This window comes from Oculina patagonica, chromosome 4 (genome assembly GCF_052425735.1).
Source record: "Oculina patagonica isolate OP01 chromosome 4, crgOcupat, whole genome shotgun sequence".
Classification (NCBI taxonomy): Eukaryota; Metazoa; Cnidaria; class Anthozoa; order Scleractinia; family Oculinidae; genus Oculina; species Oculina patagonica.
Window position 1 is genome coordinate 56909074 of NC_135761.1, and position 22313 is coordinate 56931386.

Sequence of the window (22313 nt, forward strand, 5' to 3'; positions counted from 1 at the left end):
AACCTCAAACTTTTGAACCAAAATAAGCCAGGTATGTCAAGTCATGGTGACGTTATTTTCTGTTTAATAGTTTTTTAATCAAATGATCTCTCGTTACTCAAGTATGCGTAACAGAGAAAAGAATGCAAGGTCAATATATCATTATCTGGTCCGTCGTCATAGCAATGAACCTCATCGAACCTAAAATTTGCATACGGTATTTGCCTGGATTTTAAACTAGTCCAGCAAATTTTGTTGGGATATTTTTTGTAGCTATATTAGAGTTTGCCCCCGCAGCGGAGTCTAGCGGAGTTTGCCCCCGCAGACAAAAAGGTAAGGGCCTGGTCAGACGATTTGTCAGAAACGTTTCGAGCCATTTAAATGTCAGTTGTCATTCATTAGTTTGTTTTCAGTTGCAATTCTGAATTTTTATCAGCTTGGCCTGACAACGAGACACGATTAACGAGTTAAAATGGAGGGCCACATACATGTCAATTATGGTCAAACAAGGTTCCTCAGTTAAAATGACGGCTCATGCATCATTTTAGAAATATCAAGCCTTTATCAGGAAGCTCTCAAAGGGGTGGCAGGGGGACCTAAGACAGCCTGCTCAAAGGCTATATCAGTTAAAATGAGTAAGTCTCATTAAACACTGTACTAGAGTAACTATTTTAAAAAAAAAAACAGGAAACAACTTTTTTCGTGTTTTTTAAAATAGTTATTTTACTATTGCTAACAAGGAAATATGTACTAGAGTAGTGGGAACACCTTTTTTATAAAGCCGGAGTGGCAACTTTGTTCATGTAATTTAGATTGATTCTGAATGGAAAAATCATGATCGTCCAGCAATTGTCTTTTTCGTTTCCATTTTTCTTTCAGACAACACGAATTGTACACGTGACTAACTCTTTCGTTCGTGGCTTGTTCTATGTCCATTTGCGCACGGTCTGGGAACTGCTCGTGTCCATTTTCAAGGTGCGGCAGCGCATTCTTTGTACAAAACTTGACTCAGTATCTCAACAACACCGGAGCAGGCTTTCAAAGAGCCTTCGTACTAGAAACCATCCTCAACCGTCTCCTCAACCACACCACACAGCACACCACATTCCCAGATTGTTTCAAAGAATGAATTCAGCGGGGACTTCTTAGCTTTGGTTGGTCGTTCGTATGATGATGGAAAGCTCATCAGTGCGATTTCAATTTTTTTTTTAAGAAATATGGTAACTAAAACTTAAATTAATCTCGTTTCGGTGTCTTCTGTGGATTCTTTTTCATTCTCGGAACTTCGTTTGTAACTGTTGACACAACCATAGCCTAGCCGTGCAACTGACCAAATGTGTCTCCCGGGCGTTATAATTTGAAGTAACAAGCAAACAAGATAAACTTTCAAAACTGTTCAGGCCAACAATATTTCTAAAGCTCATATCAAAATCCGTTTCAATTTCCGTCCCTTTTGGCCATCCGTACCTTCTTTTGTATTTGGTGTGTTATTAAAATGTTCCTTCACTGTTTTAAGAGATTATTTTAATATTTCACCGAATTTGATGGTCATTTCCCATGCCTCAATTAAGCTAAAATCCGTCACACAGTGCGAGAATGGGTTATGCCATGAAATCGTCATCCTTGTGACACCTCCAGCTGGTGCATAAGGCCGTAGGTTATACCATGTGGTGAATTAAAGGGACTGACTACTCTGCACTCAGTTCATGTTGTTAGGAGACAACATTGAGACACCGTGTGACACATTATACTCTACATTTAGTTCATGGCTTCTATACCACGTAACACTCAGTTCATGTAACAAATACTAAACAACACTCGGGTTAGGCTAAACAGTGTTCCAGTTAGCCTACTTTAGGTTGCTCGCGGTTAGGTTTTATATTGGGGTTAGGATACGTAGCCAGACATTTTAGGGTTTAAGCAGCTTGTCGTCGGTGACCTAGTGGATACGATTCCCGCTTGTAACCTGAGGACCCGCAGTCATTGACAAAATTCGTTGGCACACCCACCCCTCCCCCCATTTCCCCGTTTCAGTGTTGGATAGCGCAATGTGCCCAAACTCCTTGTGCAGTGCGTTTCAGTTTGTGAGCAAAAGTAGGCAGCAATTGAAGGCAACATTGAAAAGGGGGAACAGGGGGAATCACTAAATTTTTTCATGTTTGAATCCTCTTGGTGTCATCTTTTTTTTTACTCAAAAAAAGCTTAGGTCAGATTAAGTGTGATTTATACTTTAAGTCTGACGACATCAACTGAGTCATCCCGAGCTGAAATTGGCCATTTCGCCTCAGTGTCAAAACGAGTCTTTATGCGTAACCATTGTTACACATGGAAGTATATTTTACCTGTACGTTCATTTTCATGCAAAGCAAACTTGTTTTCAAATGAAAAGTGTTGCATGAGGACTCGTTTTAAATCAGAGGCAATAAGCAACTCAGAAATGGCCTATTCAGGTCTTTCCCGTCTGAAACAAGGCATTTTTTTCGACGCAAGTCTTCGGGCTCTCCTTCGTCCAGTGAAATACTAATCTATGATCCGAAAGCTTGTCGACAAAACTTCAACCTCGCCCCCAAAACATTATCCTTCTTTTCTATTGTATCCGCATTATTTTGTAAAGCACAACAACAAATCGGTGCTCAGTTATGGGTAATATTTATTATCATTATTTCAGTTACGATTATTATTACAACAGCTTAGGTTATATAGATTTTCACAGGTCTTAAAACGTTCCTGTGGTATGGTTTTATGAGCAATTCTCGCTGAGATTAAATGCTATGGTTTTTGCGAGGTTTCAAGTACTTAATTGAAAAGGTCAATTGTCTTCTATATATGCTTTTTTCGATATAAATCTGATAACTAGACCAAAAGCAATCTGAAACGAGCATTATTTTCTTGGAAAGTGATATTAAAATTTTTTGCTTAATTGAAAAGGTCAATTGTCTTCTATATATGCTTTTTTCGATATAAATCTGATAACTAGACTAAAAGCAATCTGAAACGAGCATTATTTTGCTTGGAAAGTGATATTGGGATTTTTTGCTTAATTGAAAAGGTCAATTGCCTTCTATATATGCTTTTTCGATATAAATCTGGTAACTAGACCAAAAGCAATCTGAAACGAGCATTATTTTGCTTGGAAAGTGATATTGGGATTTTTTGCTGTCACGAGGATTTTGATTTTTGTATTAAAATTGACGAATAGGTCTTCTCGTACATGAAATATACACAGTACATCAAGATGGAGATATAAAGTAAATTATTGTTGAAGGAAGAAGGAAGCTATAATAATTTTTAGGTGTTTTTCCAGTCCACAAGGACAAATCTTGAAAAAATCAGCTTGCTTTTTCAAGTTGAGATCTTAAACTCCTAATGGCATCACAAATAATATGACTTGTTTATCACTTCAGTACACTTTCATGGTGATTTTTAAAGAAAGGGGATCATTATTCGTAGTTTCCATATGTCTTTAGGCTCTTGAGTTTTTGAAGTGAAACTGGTGACAGTGTCCCTTTGAAACCTCAATGGAAAAATCTTAACTTATCCTGTTCAGTATAGATTATGCCGATCAACGTTAACTCTAAAAATCTTCCATCTTCCCTCCCTTATTCACCTTTTTTAAATTAGTAACTCTCTGTATTCATTTGATAGTCGTAACTTGTTAAACTGAGAAACAAAACTACCGGGAAATAAAGACAAACAAAAGCCATCGGTTCTTCACAGTCCAATAACCAGTGACGTCAAGACAAGAAAGCCAATCAGCTGCCACATTCCTGGGCGATAACCTGTCACGTGACAAGAATAGCATAAACCTTTAATACATGGCGAATATCCTTAGTTTTCACGTTACTGTCTGTCTTCCTTCCTCAAGGAGGATGGCCTTTAGATGACATTCGCGGTAAAAAAAAGTCCCCCCCCCCCCTCCAAACAAAAAATGAAAAATTAATATAGAAATAAAATGTTCGCGCTTTTCAAGCTACTGTTAAGCCAGTCATTTGACTAATTGAAATCCCCGTCAATTCAATGTCCTGACATTTTTTTACTTCGTATACACATAACAGCCATCACAATACTACTCTTATGTAACAATATAGTTAATATCTGCGTAGCGTAAACATGTTTTTGGCCCGACTCAGTCTCATTTTAGCCCACACACAACATCACAATTATATCACAAACTTAATATCTTACCATGTGCAGCACTCTTGATGGTTGGGGTACCAGCGAAAGACAAGCCCCACTCCGCTTTGAAACCTTTGAAAGCGTCAAGGTCGTCCGAGTGAAACATGATATACAGGGACTGGGCCGAGGCCTTAACAGGCCCTGGTAATGTCTTCCCACAATACCTTCCTGAAAGATGTAAATATGGAGTCACTGGAACGGACGGAATCGAGAAGCAAAACTAGATTAGAAAACAGTCTTTTTCACAAGAAGAACATATATGCTCGCGCTTTATTTACACCTGTCTCATTACACTTCCCCAGATGGGATCATCTAGCCCATTTCAGGGTCACAGGAGAAGGCAGGGCGATGAAACGAGCGGATCAGAGGGAAAAGCTGTAATGTGCCCATTCCGATCATTCATTTTTACTCTTTCTTACTCAGCACCAATTTAATTGAATTTCCACAAACATTGAGGCCGTGAACTTAATGTGTTTTGATCAAGCATTAAGTGTTCTTTATAAGTGAGGTGAAACTCGAGACTCGCAAACTCCCAAAACAACTTTTGCGTCGAGAATTCGCACCGGAAAAGCCGAAAAAGCGCTCGTACCAATCCTTTTCCGCTTTACACATTGCACATTTCTCGCGGACGCACACGTTCCATCGCCCAGCCTTCTCCAACATTTTGTCGGGCAGCCCGAAAAGCCCGTACTCGTTTATTCTTGTGCAAATGCAAGAATCGATCACATACTAGAAAATGACATTTTTATGTAATTACCAATCAACGGTGCTGTTTTCTCGTTTCCATCCCGAATAACAACATAGTCAGCAGTGCAGTTAACACTCTCCTCCAAATCAAACGTTGTAAACTTGAGCCTCAGGGCTAAATCATCTTTCTGGTCAGAACCCACTGAGATGGTCCATGCGCAGACAAGTTTGTTCGGGTACTGCGTGTCGTAGTATGGTGTCATGATTTCTCCCTTGTCTTCTGTTTTCTGTTCAACACATTCTGTTAATTTAATAAGAGGATAAAAAGATCTTTGGTAAAAGCATTAATTATCATACTTCTCATTTACAACAACAGTTTGGATGCAGGGGTCCACGCAACGAAGAATAAAACTATTTGACTTGTCTGTTGCCGGATCTCTTGTTTAAGAAATTCTCGTACCAGAGATCCCTCTTAGAGTTAATAAAACCAGAATGATTGCAAGGCTGGTACCACGGAATCTGGCCCTGAAGAAGACTAGCTCTGCTAGTTGAATTATTGGCCAATAAAGTTTGCCCTACTGCCATTGTACCAGCCTCGCAATCTACGGTTTTACTTCTAATTTGTGTGTCAGTTTTAGAATAAGTTTTAAGGTCAAATAAAGCTAAAGCTTGAGCAGGTCAGTTTCCTTTAGGGGTTTAATTCAAATTTTCCAACGAGCATCGCCGCCCCCTATTATATCACATGGGAGTCCCCTCCCGGGGCTGATGCATGGCCCTATGAACATGATTTTAATCTTACCAGTTTTCTTCATTTGACATTTTTCATTGGTCATGTTAGTGACCACTTCCACCACGCTATCAGTCGTTCGCCCCATAAACGTCACCATCTCTGGGGTCACGTGATTGATGTCGTCACAGTCCTTATGATAACACTGCTGCATGTATCCCCGAAAATTCGCGGAATCGGTGATAAAGACCGCTGGTAACGAAGGCTCGGCATCCCAGAAGCGGTAGTGGTCGGAGCGGAAGTAATCACGCATCGACTTCCAGGTATAATCACGCCAGTTACTTGGCCTGCCTTTCAACGCGCCGGGAATGGCAACTTCAACTGTTTTGAAGGTGCCTGTTGAAAGCAGTTAATGCTGAATTTAAATGAATGCATTCTTCGCAGGTGATTCTTCGGTAATAAATACAAGTAAACATTCAATTATTATTTAATTTCCCCATGCATTCTCAAAGCGTTTCTTTCGAGTTTGCCAGAGTCTTTTTTTTTTTTCATTTACCTCTCACTTCCCTTTGACGGAGCAAAATTCTTGCTCCGACGGAGGGTCAACGCTCGAAACGTCAGCTTGTCCAAATTCGCTTCGGCAGTTAATTTGTCTTTATTAACTTCTAGTTGATAATCAACTAAGTCTGCATTCAAACCTAGTGTCCCATACGGACGGTGCATATCCCGGTTTCTATAGCAAGAAGCAACTAGGGGTATTTCTACTCCCTCCTAGATGGGATGCTAGTCCATCGTGGGGTTACCCCTCAGCATTAGTTCGCCGGTACCCATTTATACGCCTTTAGGCTTGTACCGAAAGTGCTCGTAAAAAAGCATTAAATGCTAAAAAAAGTGCTCGTTTTTTGCCAAAAGGTGCTAAAATAATGCTAATTTTTTTAAAAAGTGCTCGTGGGTTACATAATAATGCTCACTTTTTTCCGATTTTTTTAAACATAGAATATTACAATTTTTAGATTTTCAGTTAGATTTTTCAACAATAAAATATAACGATCAATGTTTGATGTCAGAGTACGCTCTCGAGCTATCTCTGCCTTGGCTGGCTGACTTCCATTGTTCCTTGATGACAACGTGAATGACGTCATCTTGGAAGGAGTGTGATGGACTGGGTTTCTAGAAGGCAATCACTGACGTATCAAACCGATCAAACCTATTCCCCAGGCCTCCTCGGCTCCTTTGACTAAAATGAGGGCATAATGCATCTTTGGACGCCATAAATGAAGTCAGATTGTGCTTTTTAACACAAAATTATACAAATAATCAGTCGAAAATCCAAAATAATGCTAGCAGTGCTTTTTTGGATAAAATGTAAAAAAAAAAATGCTCGCGAAGCCAAATAATGCCAAAAAAAGTGCTAGCACTTTCGGTACAAGCCTATACGCCTTGGGGTGGAGAGAGGCACTATATATAAAGTGTCTTGCCCAAGAACACAACACAATGACCCCGGCCAGGGCTCGAACCCGTACCGCTTGATCCGGAGTCCAGCGCGCTAAACATTAGACCACCGCGTCTCCCATATAATCAACTAAAATGTGGTTCATTTGCCCGCCGACGTAGCACAACAAATACTTTCTAGAAACCGTAATCTTTCTCCCACATCATGTCCGTCTGAATTCAACATCCACAAAATAATTTCCGAGTAATAGCTCTGAAGTACTGGGAACTAGGATAATTATACTTGATACTTACTATCGTTCTTGAAAGCATTTGAAATCGCACTAAGTAGTCCATGAGCCAAATTTCAAAAGGGGCCTAAAAATAGGTTTTCGTAGCACCCCCCTTAATACCTAGTGAAATTGTATCAAATTAAAGCTGAAGGTCAGAATTTTCTCAATCCACTTGTTACCAGGACGGAAAGTGGTGCATAAGGGAGATATGACATGCTTTTTACGGGGGGAGAGTGGAGATAAGTTTTGCTTTGTAAATACATGTAATGTCAAATCTCCAATACAAATCACAAAAAACACACCTAAAAGTGATAAAGATTTTTTACAAACATTTTAAATTAGTATTTTGTCACATTTCACACTTTTTATTTTTTTGCTTTCCACCCGTTGCCATGGAAACCGTAAATAAACCCATTCCTGCTATTTTCTTGATTATAAAAGTCGTTTTCTTATGTTTACAACCCAATTATTACGAAAAAATCAATTGTTTTTGTGTTTTCCCCTTTTATTCGCCTAAGCTTGTTTGTACCACAATGTATTTTAAGCCTTTGTCCAGTCATGCACTTAGCAACAACATGGCAGGGTCCGCCATCTTGGAAATTAGCTGAATCAGCAGAAGGTGAGAAATTGCCTCTTTTTTGCAAAAATAGCCTCCTAGCTATTGGCCGCGGCCGCATTCGAGAGTTAACTGGGTTAATTTTTTAGAAACCCGGTTAAAAATTTCCACAAAACTTAACTAGGTTAAATTATGGTTACCAAAACTAACTCGGTTAAATATTTTTAGCGGCCGCATTACGATCAGACCAGACTGAAGTGATGTCATGATTAAGCTATTTGAAAACAAGCCGCGAAAAGCGACCGGCTTTCATGATAATTTTATCACTTGCTCATTTCTTCTCCTGCTTTTAAGATTTATTTCAATGCATTCTCGGCTTACACCGCTCTATTTTTTCCGAATGCGTTCTACGCAAATTTCAAGCCCAGTTGTTTCGAGTATGTTGATCTTCAGCAGTAGTTCTAAGGTTCATCGCCATATCGAAATCGCCTTCAAGACCTTCAAGTGCACCAAGCTTGTCGTCATAGATGGACGTATGACAGCGACTGACGAAAGAGAACTGTATACCGACCAGGAAGAAGTTGACACACGGATGTTCCTCCATGCGAAGCACGCATCTTCACATGAACATCAGAGGGTCGCCATAGTCTCCCCGGATACAGATCTTATGCCGAGTCCTCTTAGTTTGCATGCGTTAACAGGTTGTGATGCTATGAGTTCATTTGCAGGCAAGGGCAAGAAAAGGGCGTTTAAAAAAGTCAGAGAACGCCAAATCATGAACGACAGTGTCCAAGTTTTTGGAGAGAGCCTTCCCCTGAGCGAGAAGAGCATTACCAGGTTGCAAGAACTGGTTTGTATGTTGTACAACGATAAGCGGTGCAAGCTGGTCAATAACCTCTGTTACAAAGGGTTTTGCAAAGGCAAAAACGTGCAGACCAACTCCTGCCAACAAGCGCTGCCCTTCGATACCACCTAAGCGAGCCAACTACCATGTTTTTCTCTGAAGGAAATACAGCCAAGAATTGAGCAAGAACCGGTAAGCCATGGATTGCAACTGAAGGAAGGACGCATTGAGATCGTTTGGACAGACCTGGCGCCAGCTCCACAGGCTGTGATGGAATTAGTTTGCTGTGGGTTCCGCGGCAACTGCCAAACAAGGCTTGCCTTGCTTGGTAAAGGCTTGCCTTGCACAGAAGCTTGTACTTGCTCTGAAAATTGCATGAACAGTGCAACCGGCTTTAAAGATGGAGATGACGATGTTAATGACGACGACGAGGGTGAGGACAAGTAGATAAGCACTGGACTCAGGCTATGACTAAAACATATGGCATAAACGGACTCTTGCATGTAGAAAAATCCCTTTTAAGACAAATATCGGTGTTGGCTATTTCTTGTTTGTAATTTGTTTGCAACATTTAAAATAAAAGTTATCAAGAACATGTATTGCCAAATAACAGAATAAAATGTAGTTATCTAGAAACTCAGCTTAACTTATTTCGAAACTTGCTTTGTTCCTTTGCTCCTCTTTAGTGTAACCTTAGTTTGACATTACATGCATTCTGGTGTTGCAAAAACAATTTTTATAAGCCATTAAGTAGAAAGTGAAGTTTTAAATATGACAAGAGGCGCCTTAAGAAATCATGTGAGCCTATCTACGTCCACAATTAATGGCCATTTTGCGAAAAAGAGACAATTCCTTACCTTCTGTTAATTCATCAAATTTCCAGCATGAAGGACGCTGCCGTGTGTTTGCTAATTGCATGATGGAACAAAGGCGTATCATGCATTGTGTTATCAAACAAACTTATGAAATTACCAGGAAAAAAACACAAAAAGAAGTATTTTTGGGGCTAACGGGCTAGTACTCATAAGAAACAGCATTTGCAATTAACGAGATAGAAGCAATGGGATATATTCATGGTTTCCATGGCAACGGGTGCAAAAAGGCTGGTCACAAAATTACGAAAAGTATAAAATATGTCAAAATACTAATTTTAAGTGTATCTGAAAAATATTAAGACAACTTTAGGCGGGTATTTCGTGATTTGTATTAGAGTTTTTACATCACGTGTATTTACAATGTTAAAAGTATCCCCACCTCCCCCCTCGAAAAAAACTTGCCCTATCTCCCTTATGCACCATTTACCATCCTGGTAACAAGTAGTTTTAGAAACGTCACACCTTTAGCTTTAATTTGATACCAATTTCACTAGGTATTAAGGGGGGTGCTACGAAAATCCATTTTTGGGGTCTTGGCTTATGGACTAAAGGAGCTGTCCATCATCATAAGAACGACCAATCAAAGCCAAGAAGTCCCCTCTGAACTGATTTTGCGAGATTTTAGTGTGCGCTTGCGGAAAATATTTCTAAAAACTCTGTGAAAAATTCTGGGAATGTGGTGTGCTGTTGTGGTTGAGGATGGTTTCTAGGATGAATGCTCCTTGAAAGCCTGCTCCAGTGTTTTTGAGGTACTGAGTCAAGTTTTGGACAAAGAAAGCGCTGCCGCATCTTGAACCTGTCGAGCCTGGGCACGAGCAGTTTCCAGGTCCCGGGCAGCTGGACATAGGTTGTCCTTCCAAGTCAAAAGCCACAAACAAGAGAGTGAAGTCACGCGTACAGTTCATTTTGTCTGAAATAAAAATGGATAGGAATAAGACAAGCAATCGTGTTACAATCACAAAAAGTTTTCAAAGCTTGATTTTTCTACCCAGAATAATTCACAATTACACTAAAGGAACACCTCCATATGTCCTTATTTCAGAGTGTTTGATATAACCCCTTAGAGAGCATCCTGATGAAGTCTCGATATTTTATAAATGGCCGTGGGTTTGCATTTATTGTGTCATCTATTCCTTCATGGGAAAGATAGAACCAGCTATAATGACAAGACCCCCATATGAGTTTTTATACCATGCCATAGAAAATACAGCCAATCAGAATACAGGAAAGCCGTTGTATATTCGACGGTATTCAATCCAACCTTCCCATTGTGCGCTGCGATTGTATTCTCGACGGAATTTTGTAAGCGTATTTTCTATGGCATGGTATACACACTCGCCTAAAGGCTCGTGTGTATACCGAGAAAATACCAGTGACTCGTGGGATATTCCATAGTATACCACTCCAAAGCGTTGCATAACTAGTATATTAGCTCAGTTGGTTGAGCATCGCACCGGTATTCGCGGAGGACACGGGTTGGAATACCGTTGAAGCCCTGAATGTTTTTCAGGTTTCTTTACTCCCGGTCCAGTTGCTGAAATTGATGGTCTCACGGCGAGCATCGTGTCAATGCTTGTTTCTATCCGCCGTTCAAATAAATATGGGTTATTGACCAAGCGAGAGGTAAAGATGGCGGGATATTGGCCTTTTTTCGTGTTTATGGACCGAGACGAAATCTGGTTTTCCACATAGTCAAGTGGACAGCGCTGAATCGTTCCCAGGTCTCTATCAAAAAATACATTTTGATGGCGATGTTTTACCTGGACTGGTGTAAAGTTTAAGCGCCTGCAGTAAAGCGGTCATTCCGGAACCATTGTCATCCACGCCCGGAGTGGTCTGGACCGAGTCATAGTGAGCACCAATCAGAACAATCTTATCGTCCCGTGTTCCAGTGTAGCGACCGGGCAGTCGACCAACGACATTCACTCCTGGAAACTAGAGAAGAAAGAAGTATCACATGATTTGTGGCGTGAAGTCAACTGGCTGGTCATTGTAGCAAAAGTAGCAAGGCATGTTAATTAATGCCAATGGGCTCCTGTTAAGGCACAATATATAAAGTGAAAGCGGGAGTCCATTTAAGATTTTATTTAAAACTTGATAATCACACAAAAAGCGCACCAGCCAGTGTTCTATTGAGAAGGCACCGCGCCCACGTTGGCGCGTAGATAAAGTCTACATTCGAGCCTTGATGCCCATCAGGCCGGAGCTTATCCCGGTTTCAGCAGCGGCTTGGAGTATTTTTGTTACGCTTTCATCCATTTGCACTTATGTCCAGAAATGCACGCATTTTACGATTTTTAGTAATCTGTTCCCCCATTGTGAGGCCATCACCGTTATCAGTATGAAATTTTTGGGATCGATTCTAAGATGTTTTTAATTCGAGCTTGGCAAGGATCAAGCGCGCCGGAAAGAGAGTTAATTTAGGCTACTTTCCGCCCCTCTCCAAGTTAATTTTCTCGTTTTGTTTTGCTTTCGCGCCATCCACTAAAACACGTCCTACTGGTGGTGTTAAACTGGACGATATCTAATCCATAATGGCGATGTCTAATCCATGTTACACGGAACGGCAACGGTATGTTATTACACGAGACGATTTTTTAACGTAACATTGCGCGCGCAATCAGCTACGTCAGCAAATTGCGTTAAGAGTCGACGGACCGACTCCAGCAAAATTCAGTTAACAATGTCGTCGGTATTTGAATCTCTTTCAAATTGCTGCAACATGATGTTGCCGCAAAATGTCGCGTTAAAAATCGTCTAGCACGCCATTTTAGACGTCGTCGAAAAAAATCGTTGTTAAAAATCGTCCCGTGTAACATCACCCTATTTTACCTTCTCTTGGTTGCTGGGGAATTCTTCAGTCCACGTGTGCAAGCCGTGATCTTTAAACGATTTCACGATGAAGTCACGTGCTCTTTGTTTGGCGACAGGGTCGACGTTGACATTCCTTGTGCTGCTGAAGTGGTTCAGTATCGAGCGCAGAGACTGGGTCTTAGTGACCGACTCCACGTTGAGCCAAACTGAAATAAAATAAAAGTAAATTGAGTTAGTAACAGGAGCGGTTAGTAAGTAAATGTAAGTAAGAAGGAAAGCAAGCAAGCACGCGAGCAAGCAAGCGAGCACGTCCGTCCGTCCGTCCGTCCGTCCGTCCGTCAGTCAGTCAGTCAGTGAAGTTATTGTTACAGTGTATTTTAACGTATTTTAAGCTTTTAAGTACAATTTCGAAATATGAGCGAGTTAGTAAAGAACGCGTGACTCGAATTAACGTTACAGATAGCAAAACAAACAACCGCGTCATGTTACCCAATCACGTAATCTTAGCACCTTCCCACGGGAAATTTTACTCTTACCATACTTATTCGATTAAGCGCCCAACCTCGAATAAGCGCCCACCTCGAATAAGCGCCCACCCTGTAGGTAGAAAAAGTCAATAAGCGCCCAGCCACGAATAAGCGCCCACCTCGAATAAGCGCCCACCTCGAATAAGCGCCCACCTCGAATAAGCGCTCACCCTGTAGGTAGAAAAAGTCAATAAGCGCCCAGCCTCGGATAAGCGCCCACCCACATCCCCTATAATGAGGGCACAAGAGGAATTTTGAATATTGTTGAAGTTGAGATTAAAATTGACTAAGTACTACTAAGAGACTAAACCAACTGACCTTAGCTTTTTAACTGAAACTTTCAGTGAACATTTCAGAAAATTCAGCTTTCGTACACCTTCACGTTTAGTTATTGCCAACGAGACAGCCGAGCCAAGAGGCGAGGCTGTCGAGGCGGCAGAATCATAGAGCCGTGTGCGTATGAGTGTATAGGCAAAGAAAATCTTAAGTTCTGCGTAAGGGACTTTTTTTTTGACCATATTTGGGTGTAAGTAAACCCCATATTTGGGTTGTATTGTTCTTCCCAACTGGTTCCCAGTCTCTCACTCCTTGCTAGGGAGCAAATGTCCAAAATGGCGTCAACGCGGCTCGCTGTTAAAATTTTCAATGTGGTCATTCATCCCTTTACCGATCAATACACCTTTAGGGAATTATAAATCGAAAGAGAATACCCTACAGAATATTCGACCGCCGAAAAAATGAACATCAAGGTCTTCAAAGCGATGAAATAATGTTTCGACTTTGGGAGTCCTTTGATTTACGATCGAAGAGAGACATGAAAATTAAAAGCGGACTGTTGACTTCAAGTAGAGTTTTCTTGACTTATGAGAATGCTGAAGTCGGGTAAATGCCACCTTTTAGTGTTGATTGTGTTTATAGTAATTGTTTGACCGATGATTTATTCCAAATCAAATACCGTTTATATATTATTTGGCACGCATTTTCGCTCCGCGTAGGAATAACATCAATACAAAGCGACGCTCACTAAAGCATAACAGCTCTTATTAAAACGACATCGACGCAAGTATAAGCACAAGCACAAGCACAAGGATCAAAATTTGTCCTTTTCTTGTGCTTGCGTTCGTGTGAAAACAAACATCGCATAAGCACAAGAAAAGTGTTTACGTCTAGCCGTGTCTAGCCAATTGAAGTACTAGTTCCAGCATTTGAACAAAGTCGCAGAGGCCGCGGTTGATTTTGATAAACGTTTTTCGAGAATGTTCGGAGAAGTGTAGACAAAAAAACAAAAAGGCCCAGGCGCGGACTTGAGTAGCGAAAAAAACGGAGACGAATGCTTTCTTTAAAAATATTTATAATCCCAAATGTTTCGTTTTTCTCCTTTATTAGTCGCTTTCACTTTCTTCGTCACACGAGTAGAGGAGAGATAGTTTCTGCCACAATATTTGCAGGGAGAACGGAGTCGAGAACGAAGCCTTCTAACTTGTAAACATCATATTCTTATGCTAACGTGCTTGTGCTTATGTCGACGTTCGTTTTCACTTGGCACGAACAACTTATGCTGCTTGCGTTTGTGCTTGCGCTTGTGCTTGCGTCGCTAGTGAAAACCAGGCTTAAAATTACTGCATGTCATACGCACAAGAAAGTCAAACGTTTTTTGCTTCTAACAGCAAATGTAATGTTAACTTGAATAAAAGTTTTGTTTCCAAATAATCCTTGACCGTTCAAGTTTTGTTTTCTGTTCAAATTTTTCAAGTTTTGCGTAACTGAACATGACACTTCGAATTCGCATGCGAGACTGAAATCTGACCCGTGCATTACTGTCTCTGATTACTGAAAATTATATTTAAAAAAGCATCTTAGCAGTTTTGATTTTGGGACTTGATTTATAAGAAGTTCTTGAAATGCAACTATCACTTTTGTGGACGGAAACATTTTAACCATCGTTTGTTGTATTTAAAAAACAGTGATTAAACCTCATTTATTGCCTACATTTTGTGACATTTTAACGTTGAAAAGAAAGATTTGTCAAGAGTTATCAATCTGTCAAACCCGTAGCCTGCGTAGCAGACATCTGTATACGTTTTTTAGTGTGTTTTAAAAAGTGCGCGATCGCGAGAATACGCGCGCTGGAAACTACGGCGCCTGCTACGCAGGCTATCAAGCCTGTGTCATTTATGAACACCAGAGAAATAGCATTTTATTCGCATATTACCTAAAATACAATTTACCATATTTTGGTCAATTCAAATATAGTTCTATCAAAAACCATTCAATATCTTTTCTTATGAACAAACATGAGTATTTCGCTCGTTGGCACTTACCGATAGGTACAACTAGTTATACCTTGTTTTCTTGCAAAAATAAACGTACTACTTGCTAAAAATTGTGAAAATTTGCAGCCTCGAATAAGCGCCCACCTCGAATAAGCGCCCACCCTCAAGGTCCAAAAATTTAATAAGCGCCCAGGGCGCTTAATCGAATAAATACGGTATCTCCAGATTTTCCTTTGCATGGTTAGCGCTACGTTGGCAGCGAGAATAACTATTTCCTTCCTATAACCCACAATTCTGATCTGATAAAAGCAAGAGAGGACGAAGGGAGGAATTCGCACCTTCATAAGGGGGCGTCAGTGATATGCGCGTCAACCACGTCAGGAGGGGATGATCCCGGGGGGGCGGTACTCCCATATGTGGCCTATATAGGTATGTGCCGCCCGATAGGGTATGGTTTTTGAGGTTCTCGGTCCTTAAATAGGGTATCATTTTTGCTCCTTTTGGCAATGAGTTCCCGGTGTGATCCTTAGATAGGGTACCTAAATTCTATAAGCTAAAATAAACGCCCAGCTAAACCAAAAAAGGTATTTTAAAACTGAATTTACTGTTCAGTTATTAGTAAAGCGATTTTATAGAGATTTGTGTGTTGCCGTGCGCGGTTAGCCGTTATTTGGGTCGTCATGGAACGCTTCTCCTCCCCCTTGAATAGGGTGTCATTTTTCGGTTTTGGGCCTTTAAAAGGGTATCAATTTTCGCTTTCTTTATCCTTAAATAGGGTCAGGGTTTAAGAAACTTGGCGGCACACCCCTATCCGAAATTTAAACTATATGTGTACCGTTTATAAAAATTGCAGGCACTAATGCAACTTATATGCTGTTAGTGGAGGTTTGTGTTTTCATAAACTTGTTAGAAAAAAACCCACATTTAATAGCACCACCTCATGATTTGTCTTATGGAGAGTACATCTCCCCTCCCTTCCTGGGGTGGTTAGCACGCATATCACTAAATCCCCCTTATCATAGGTGCGAATTCTTGGAATAAATGACGCACACGAATGAATGAATGGATGAATGACGGTATTTATATAGCGCATTTCCATATGCTCAATGCGCTTTACAACACTTTGCGGGGGACTTAGACAGACTACAATTAAGCAGTTTACAACGAATGAGGATCCGTATTCGTAATTATGTAAACAAACTGCTCGCCTACTATCAGTCGTGGAGTAGCTTACAATCTCAAGAAGAATTCTCCAGCTCATAGCACGGCACAGCATCAAACATCGATGCAAACATTTTGCAGTACCTTGAAATTTATGTGGCAGGGGTTTGACGCAAAACTGCGGTATAATTTTCGAAAAAAGCTGCAACACGCAACTTTACAATACAATACAATACAATGCAATTTTATTGTCCATACGTGGGACGAGGTCTCCCTCAATATCCGAGCCAGAGGCTCATGGATAAAACTTTGGAGGGTGGAGAACGTTTTCATGCGTTTTATAATGTTTACAGAACTAGCGAATACTTTTTAACGGTTCGCACGATTAACAATCAGTCAGGCACTCCGATTTAGCAAGCATTGGAGAGACTTCTCACGAAAATTTGGGGTCGTAGCTTGTTTCGTCGACGAGCGTCAAGTATGGAAACTTTCAATAGAATGTAAGCGTTGAATTTACATGACCTTAGTATTTCCGGACTTCTGCTCCAACGATTTTCCTGAAACTTGGCTATGGTGTGTATTAAGTGAATATAAAATGATTCTAGAAATTTAGAAAAAATATACCAGCAAAATTTTTTACTGGACGCGATTTTGTCCAAAAAGTTGGGTCCAGTTAAACGCCAGTAGCATTGAAAATATTTTTCACCAGTGAAATCAAATTAAATCATATCATTACTGAATGATAGGCGAAAGTTTTCCCAAAGTTTCATAGCCATCGCGTCAAAGCCGAAAAAGTTATAACGCAAAGTTTGACATCGACGAGTGCGCGTGGAATAACTACGGGGCCACCTTAATTCTAGCTCGAATCTAATTTTCTTTTGTCTTTCTTATCTGACGACAAGCAATAGAAAATAACTACAGCTTTTAGCTTTTTCTTGCAGACGTTCACCATGTCAACACAGATCCTGTCTTCGAGTTGTTTGTCTCGTCTATAGCGACACAGGATTGTTCAGGCTGTTTTTTGTTCCACTGACACCCGAGTCGTGATTTCATAAAGAGTTGCTTGACAATGGCCGGATTGCAGGCAAACTGCCATCTTTCTTCATTGTTGTTGATTTTTTTTTATTAAGGAAAAAGAACAACCAGAACTTTTTCAACCTTTTATTCTTTTGTGAAAAGCGAGCAAGCACAGATATTGTTAAGTTAAATTTTTATAACAAACATAAAAAAATACTTTAAGCAAATTTAAATTAATATTATAATTAATGTAAATGTCCGGGTGTAAATGCAAAATCTAAACTACCAACGGTTTTAAGTTTGGGCCTCACGCCAAATTTAAGGCAATTTTAAAACAGTAACTTGGCAAGCACCCCTCTCGGTAACAAAAACTTCACCGTTTTTCCCTTTGGCAAGGTACATTGGCCAACTCAAGCTGGGGAAATTAGTTATAAAATCACCATCAAGGTAGTATAAGTTAATACAGCCGTTGTTCGAGTCACAAACGCACAAAATGTCACGGTCACTGATCATAAGTCCCTGAGGCGAATCCATACAGCCAAAGTTGTACAGAAACATTCCGAATTCGTTAAATACTTTAACACAGTTGTCGCTGCTGTCGGACACGAAAAAAGAGTTTTTAAACGCAATGCAATGTTGTGGTTCAATCATACCTGATAGCGAGTCACGACATCCTAGCGATTTGTCGCAAGACGTGGCGTGACTTGAAAACTTGAACTTAAAATGTCCGCGCTCGTCGAAAACTTGAACTCGCTTGTTTCCCCAATCGCTAACGATAACGTTCCCATTGTCGTCTACTGATAAACCACAGGGAAAATTAAGTTGTCCGTCGGCGGAACCGCCAGTTCCGAAAGTAGAGCAAAATTTTCCCCCTCTTTCATCGTACATTTGGATGCGATGGTTGCCATAATCGGAAACTAACAGATGATTGTTTTTGTTGTACGCCACTCCATCAGGCAAAGAAAACTCGCCTTGATCTCTTCCGCTCCGGCCGATTGTTTCCTTGAATACACCATCCTCGTTCAAAATTATCAAACGGTTACATCCTTGGTCGCAAACAGCGATCTGCCCCTCAGAACTCACGGCGATTCCTGACAAATTAATCTCTTGTGAATTGGATTCTAACCAACGCAGATTGTACGTACGTTTTTGTGTTATTGGACGAGGCTTCACATGTATCATTTTGATTCTCTAACATAGTCTGCATGACTTGCAGCTTAATTCCATCACTTGAACGCAATTTAACTTTCTCTGACGATGAAAGCAAGCCCGGCAGTGTGATATTTTAAAATGACATTGCATGCACGAACCAAAATTTTACAAACCATCACCCAGTCGAGTCAGTCATGTGGTTTTGTTGGGCAATACGGTGGACCGGTAGACGACATTTTTCAAAGAAAAGGCCTTTATGACGCACGTGTAATCATTTTTTTCCTTTTCGTTTCGTATGTAGACCGTCAATTCCGTTCCACGCTACTTAATCCGCGCAGTTCATTTTCAAAAATGCTAATTCACTTCACTAAGTACTTTTTGCAGCTGTTGTTCAGTCGGTTTCCTCTTTTCGATTCTTATCATTCACGACGAATGTCTGATTTTCGGCCAAGGCTGAACGTCCTTAATATTTTGAAGATTTGAACCTAAAATGTTCTTTTTTTTTAATTTTAAAGACAATATGACATTGTGGTAAATGCACTCCTAATTGCTAAAATAGACCTATTTTTTGTTTACGTCATTGATGGGTCATAACAATTTTGGTTTCCGGTTGGGTTTGAATAACAACTACAGGTTGCGTGATCGCGTGACGACAACGAACCGTTACGTGATCTTGAGCACGAACGTCGCCAATGGTGCTACACGTGATACACGTACAATCTAAGTACTTGGAGGTGGGGAGGGGGGAGTGGGGGTGAATAGAGGTACGCAAATCCGCTGATCCGTGCTGTTTTTTGGGCCAAATCCGTCAATCTGCCACTGATTTTCGTTCAAATCCGAATGCGCATTACTTGACAACTTTGTGTGGTACAGTTTCACTGCGACGGACGGTGATTATTATGTCACTTTAGTATCCTCAATCAGCTTCCTGACATGAAGAATCCAGAATCAGCGCAAAAAATCTCAGCTAATCCGCGATCCTCTGTATTTTCGAAATTTGCAAATCCGCTCAGTGTAAAAAATCCGCAATCCGGACAATCCGTGAACCTTTTCACCCCCTCTACTAGTACTGTTGAATAGTCGTAATGTTAAGAACAAATTTTGGGTATTTTGGAGAATGTCGACCAACACGACCATATATTCGCATTTTAAAAGGTCTTGAGAACAGCAGACACGTAAAGATTTTAAGAAAAACGACAATTTTTTTTTAAGTTTGAAAGACATGTTTCGACAAGCCATCTGTCATCTTCAGTTGAATGGTTTACAAAGCACAGAGAGTTGAATATTAAGTCGACAAAAAAATGCTAATTAAGACAAGTAGTAACAACAGAAGCTAACACAACGTAAAAATGTGTGAATTAGAAGGATAATTTTGGATTTACATGGTGTAATTGCTGATTGAGGCAAGGTAGTTCCTATTGAATATGGATAGGAAACCAATCTACTGTTTTTGATCACCTGCTCAACCCGAAAACGCACCCCCCCCCCCCCCTGAACCCCAAGGCAGGCATCCCTCCAAAGCCATAATTTTATGCACTCATAAGTGGGGATCACAAAAACACAGACACCAAGGCTCCAGCATGCATAGACCCATTTCCTCTCCTTGTATTTGCTCCTCTGTAGACTTGTTATATTATAAATATGCCAGTGTATTGACGTAGGACGAGAGGACGGCTAACAATTCAAACTAATTACGTACTAAAAGGGTTTAAAATGTTTTCAAACTCGGAGCGCAAATAAAATTTAAAAGCGTGAAATATTTCGTCTGATATCATCCAGACTTCATCAGTCACTGAGGTGGTGTTTTTTAAGATGAATGTTAAGAAGACATTTCACTGCCTTGGGGGAGTTAAAATTCTGTCATAAATTGGAGCTAATTCAAAACCATTGTCTCTATTTAACAAAGGTTTTCTGAGTTTTATCTCAATGGCCTCTTTTACCCGGCGTTTAAAGGTGTTGATTTCGGTGGCTAACACTTTTGTCTTGCTTGTGTCTACCGAGTGGCCCTCCAGTCGTCAATGTTCATGAATGGCTGACGAGTTCCTCGACTGATGTTCTTTCATTATGGTTTCCAGTAAACGGGACGGAAACCAATATTTTCAATTGTAATTACGTACTAGTCTCAAACTTTAACAAGTAATTTCATAATATGGTATTTTATAGCTTCTAATTTATAAGTACTGCGCTATGTGTGAATCTTCGCCTAGTTACTTTCGCTAGTTAAAATTTCAAACTGGCTTTCATCCTAAAAGCCTACAGTGTATGCCTATCTTTATGAAGAGTAACTACACTATGGGACGTATTTGTAGTTTATACATCACTTTTAAAGATGGATAAAGACCGTGACATGCGGCCAGAGAGATCACAATGGTCCGTAAAACTGAATGGACAGAAGCGAAGATCAATGAGGATCAATGAGAAATATTAGAGAAATTGGGGCAACTGTGACATTTTAAGGACAGTGATAGTACGGAACTTCACGCTTTGGTCTAGAGAGACTAGAGGGAGGATGTATAGGGAATCAATTTTCTCTTTTTCAGTAGGCAATTAAAGAAAAAAGGCATCGGTCCGAAACAAGCAATGTCAGCAAGTTAGAATAACACTGAGAAAGCCTACTGGGCTTACGCTTCGAGAATGGAATTGGATTCCCACTCTTGCTAAATTGAACTTCTGCTCTGAACTTACAATACGTTTGCCTTTTTCTTACCTGTCGCCAGACAAAAGAACATCAACACAGTTTTACTGTTAAGCTCCATCTTAACGGAAATGTTTCTTTCACAGACTACCAGTAACTCGGTGACCTGGTCTTAACTACACTTAGCAGCGGTGTTTTGTTGCGACATGTTCTGTCGTTTTTTTAAGGCGTCTGGCCCTTATTGCAACGGATAAGTACATGAGACGTAAATCACCCTTAGGAATTGAGCGGTTGTGCCGCAACAAAAATCGTACAACGGATCGAGGAGACAAAATTCCTGCAGATAAGTAGGCTTAAATTAAATTCCTGCACCATCTGGCCAATGATAATGTTAGATCTCTGAATGGAGAATAGCTCAAGGGTAGCTGATCTGCTTGGCTTGCGAGAGGAATCGAGACTCTTTGGCTGTTTCTTCAATCCTTTAATTCTCTTCTTTGTATCAGCTGCACAACTCCTTAATTCTAGTGAACTAGCAGCCCCTCTAATATAGCTAAAATGTAGACATGTTTGGGTTCAAAACTCGGCGCCCTTGGAAAACCAGAGATATCCCCGAGACTTACTTAAGAAAGCAACCAATAACAAATCAGGACGAACTTAAACTAGACTAAAACAGGAACCTTTACGGAGGTCCAAACCAAGTTCAGTAGATAATTGCAAGTTCATCTACCGTGGGAACGGAACCCTCAAATACAAACACTTGACAAGATAACCAACACAACCTAAACTTAGAAACTCTTAGTGTGAGGTAGACCCTGAACAACCTTGGACTTTAAACTTGAATAACAAAATAACCAAAGCTTTGAGGCACTAACCCAAAATTGTCCACTGAGAAAGACTACAGTTTAGTGATAAGGGCCCTAAATAAACTAAGATAAACAACTTAAAACATAGGTGTGGGCAATCAGGCCCTTACAACAAAAGACTTAAACTGAAGCAACAAAATGACAAATAACCGACAGAGAATCAAAAAACAACTATTAAGCTTCACAACAATAAAAATAGAAAGTTTTTTTTAGATAGAGTTCCCGACCGTTCCAAATTGTTTTCTTTCTTTTTAGTTTTCCTTTTTGTTTTTTGAAGGTTAGGCAAAATAATAATATCATTGG

The 22313-nt window shown here is 40.3% G+C and overlaps 1 protein-coding gene and 1 pseudogene across 2 annotated transcripts; both read right to left on the bottom strand.

The window, feature by feature from the left end:
* Positions 1 to 2612: 2612 nt before the first annotated feature.
* Positions 2613 to 21308, bottom strand: LOC144650823 (uncharacterized; annotated as a pseudogene). The gene is made up of 9 exons (XR_013570206.1): positions 21220 to 21308; positions 12401 to 12588; positions 11329 to 11503; positions 10115 to 10478; positions 7316 to 7344; positions 5642 to 5965; positions 4913 to 5143; positions 4165 to 4323; positions 2613 to 3758 (listed from the first exon to the last, which is right to left on the bottom strand). The product of XR_013570206.1 is annotated as an uncharacterized LOC144650823 (transcript).
* LOC144650814 (uncharacterized) lies at positions 17490 to 19062 on the bottom strand. The gene has a single exon (XM_078510570.1). The coding sequence runs from the start codon at positions 18540 to 18542 to the stop codon at positions 17679 to 17681; it is 864 nt and encodes a 287-aa protein (XP_078366696.1). The 5' UTR covers positions 18543 to 19062; the 3' UTR covers positions 17490 to 17678.
* Positions 21309 to 22313: the final 1005 nt, after the last annotated feature.

What these genes read in the sequence shown, in the direction of transcription:
- LOC144650814 (XM_078510570.1), bottom strand. Translation starts at nt 18,542, where the DNA reads ATGATACATGTGAAGCCTCGTCCAATAACACAAAAACGTACGTACAAT.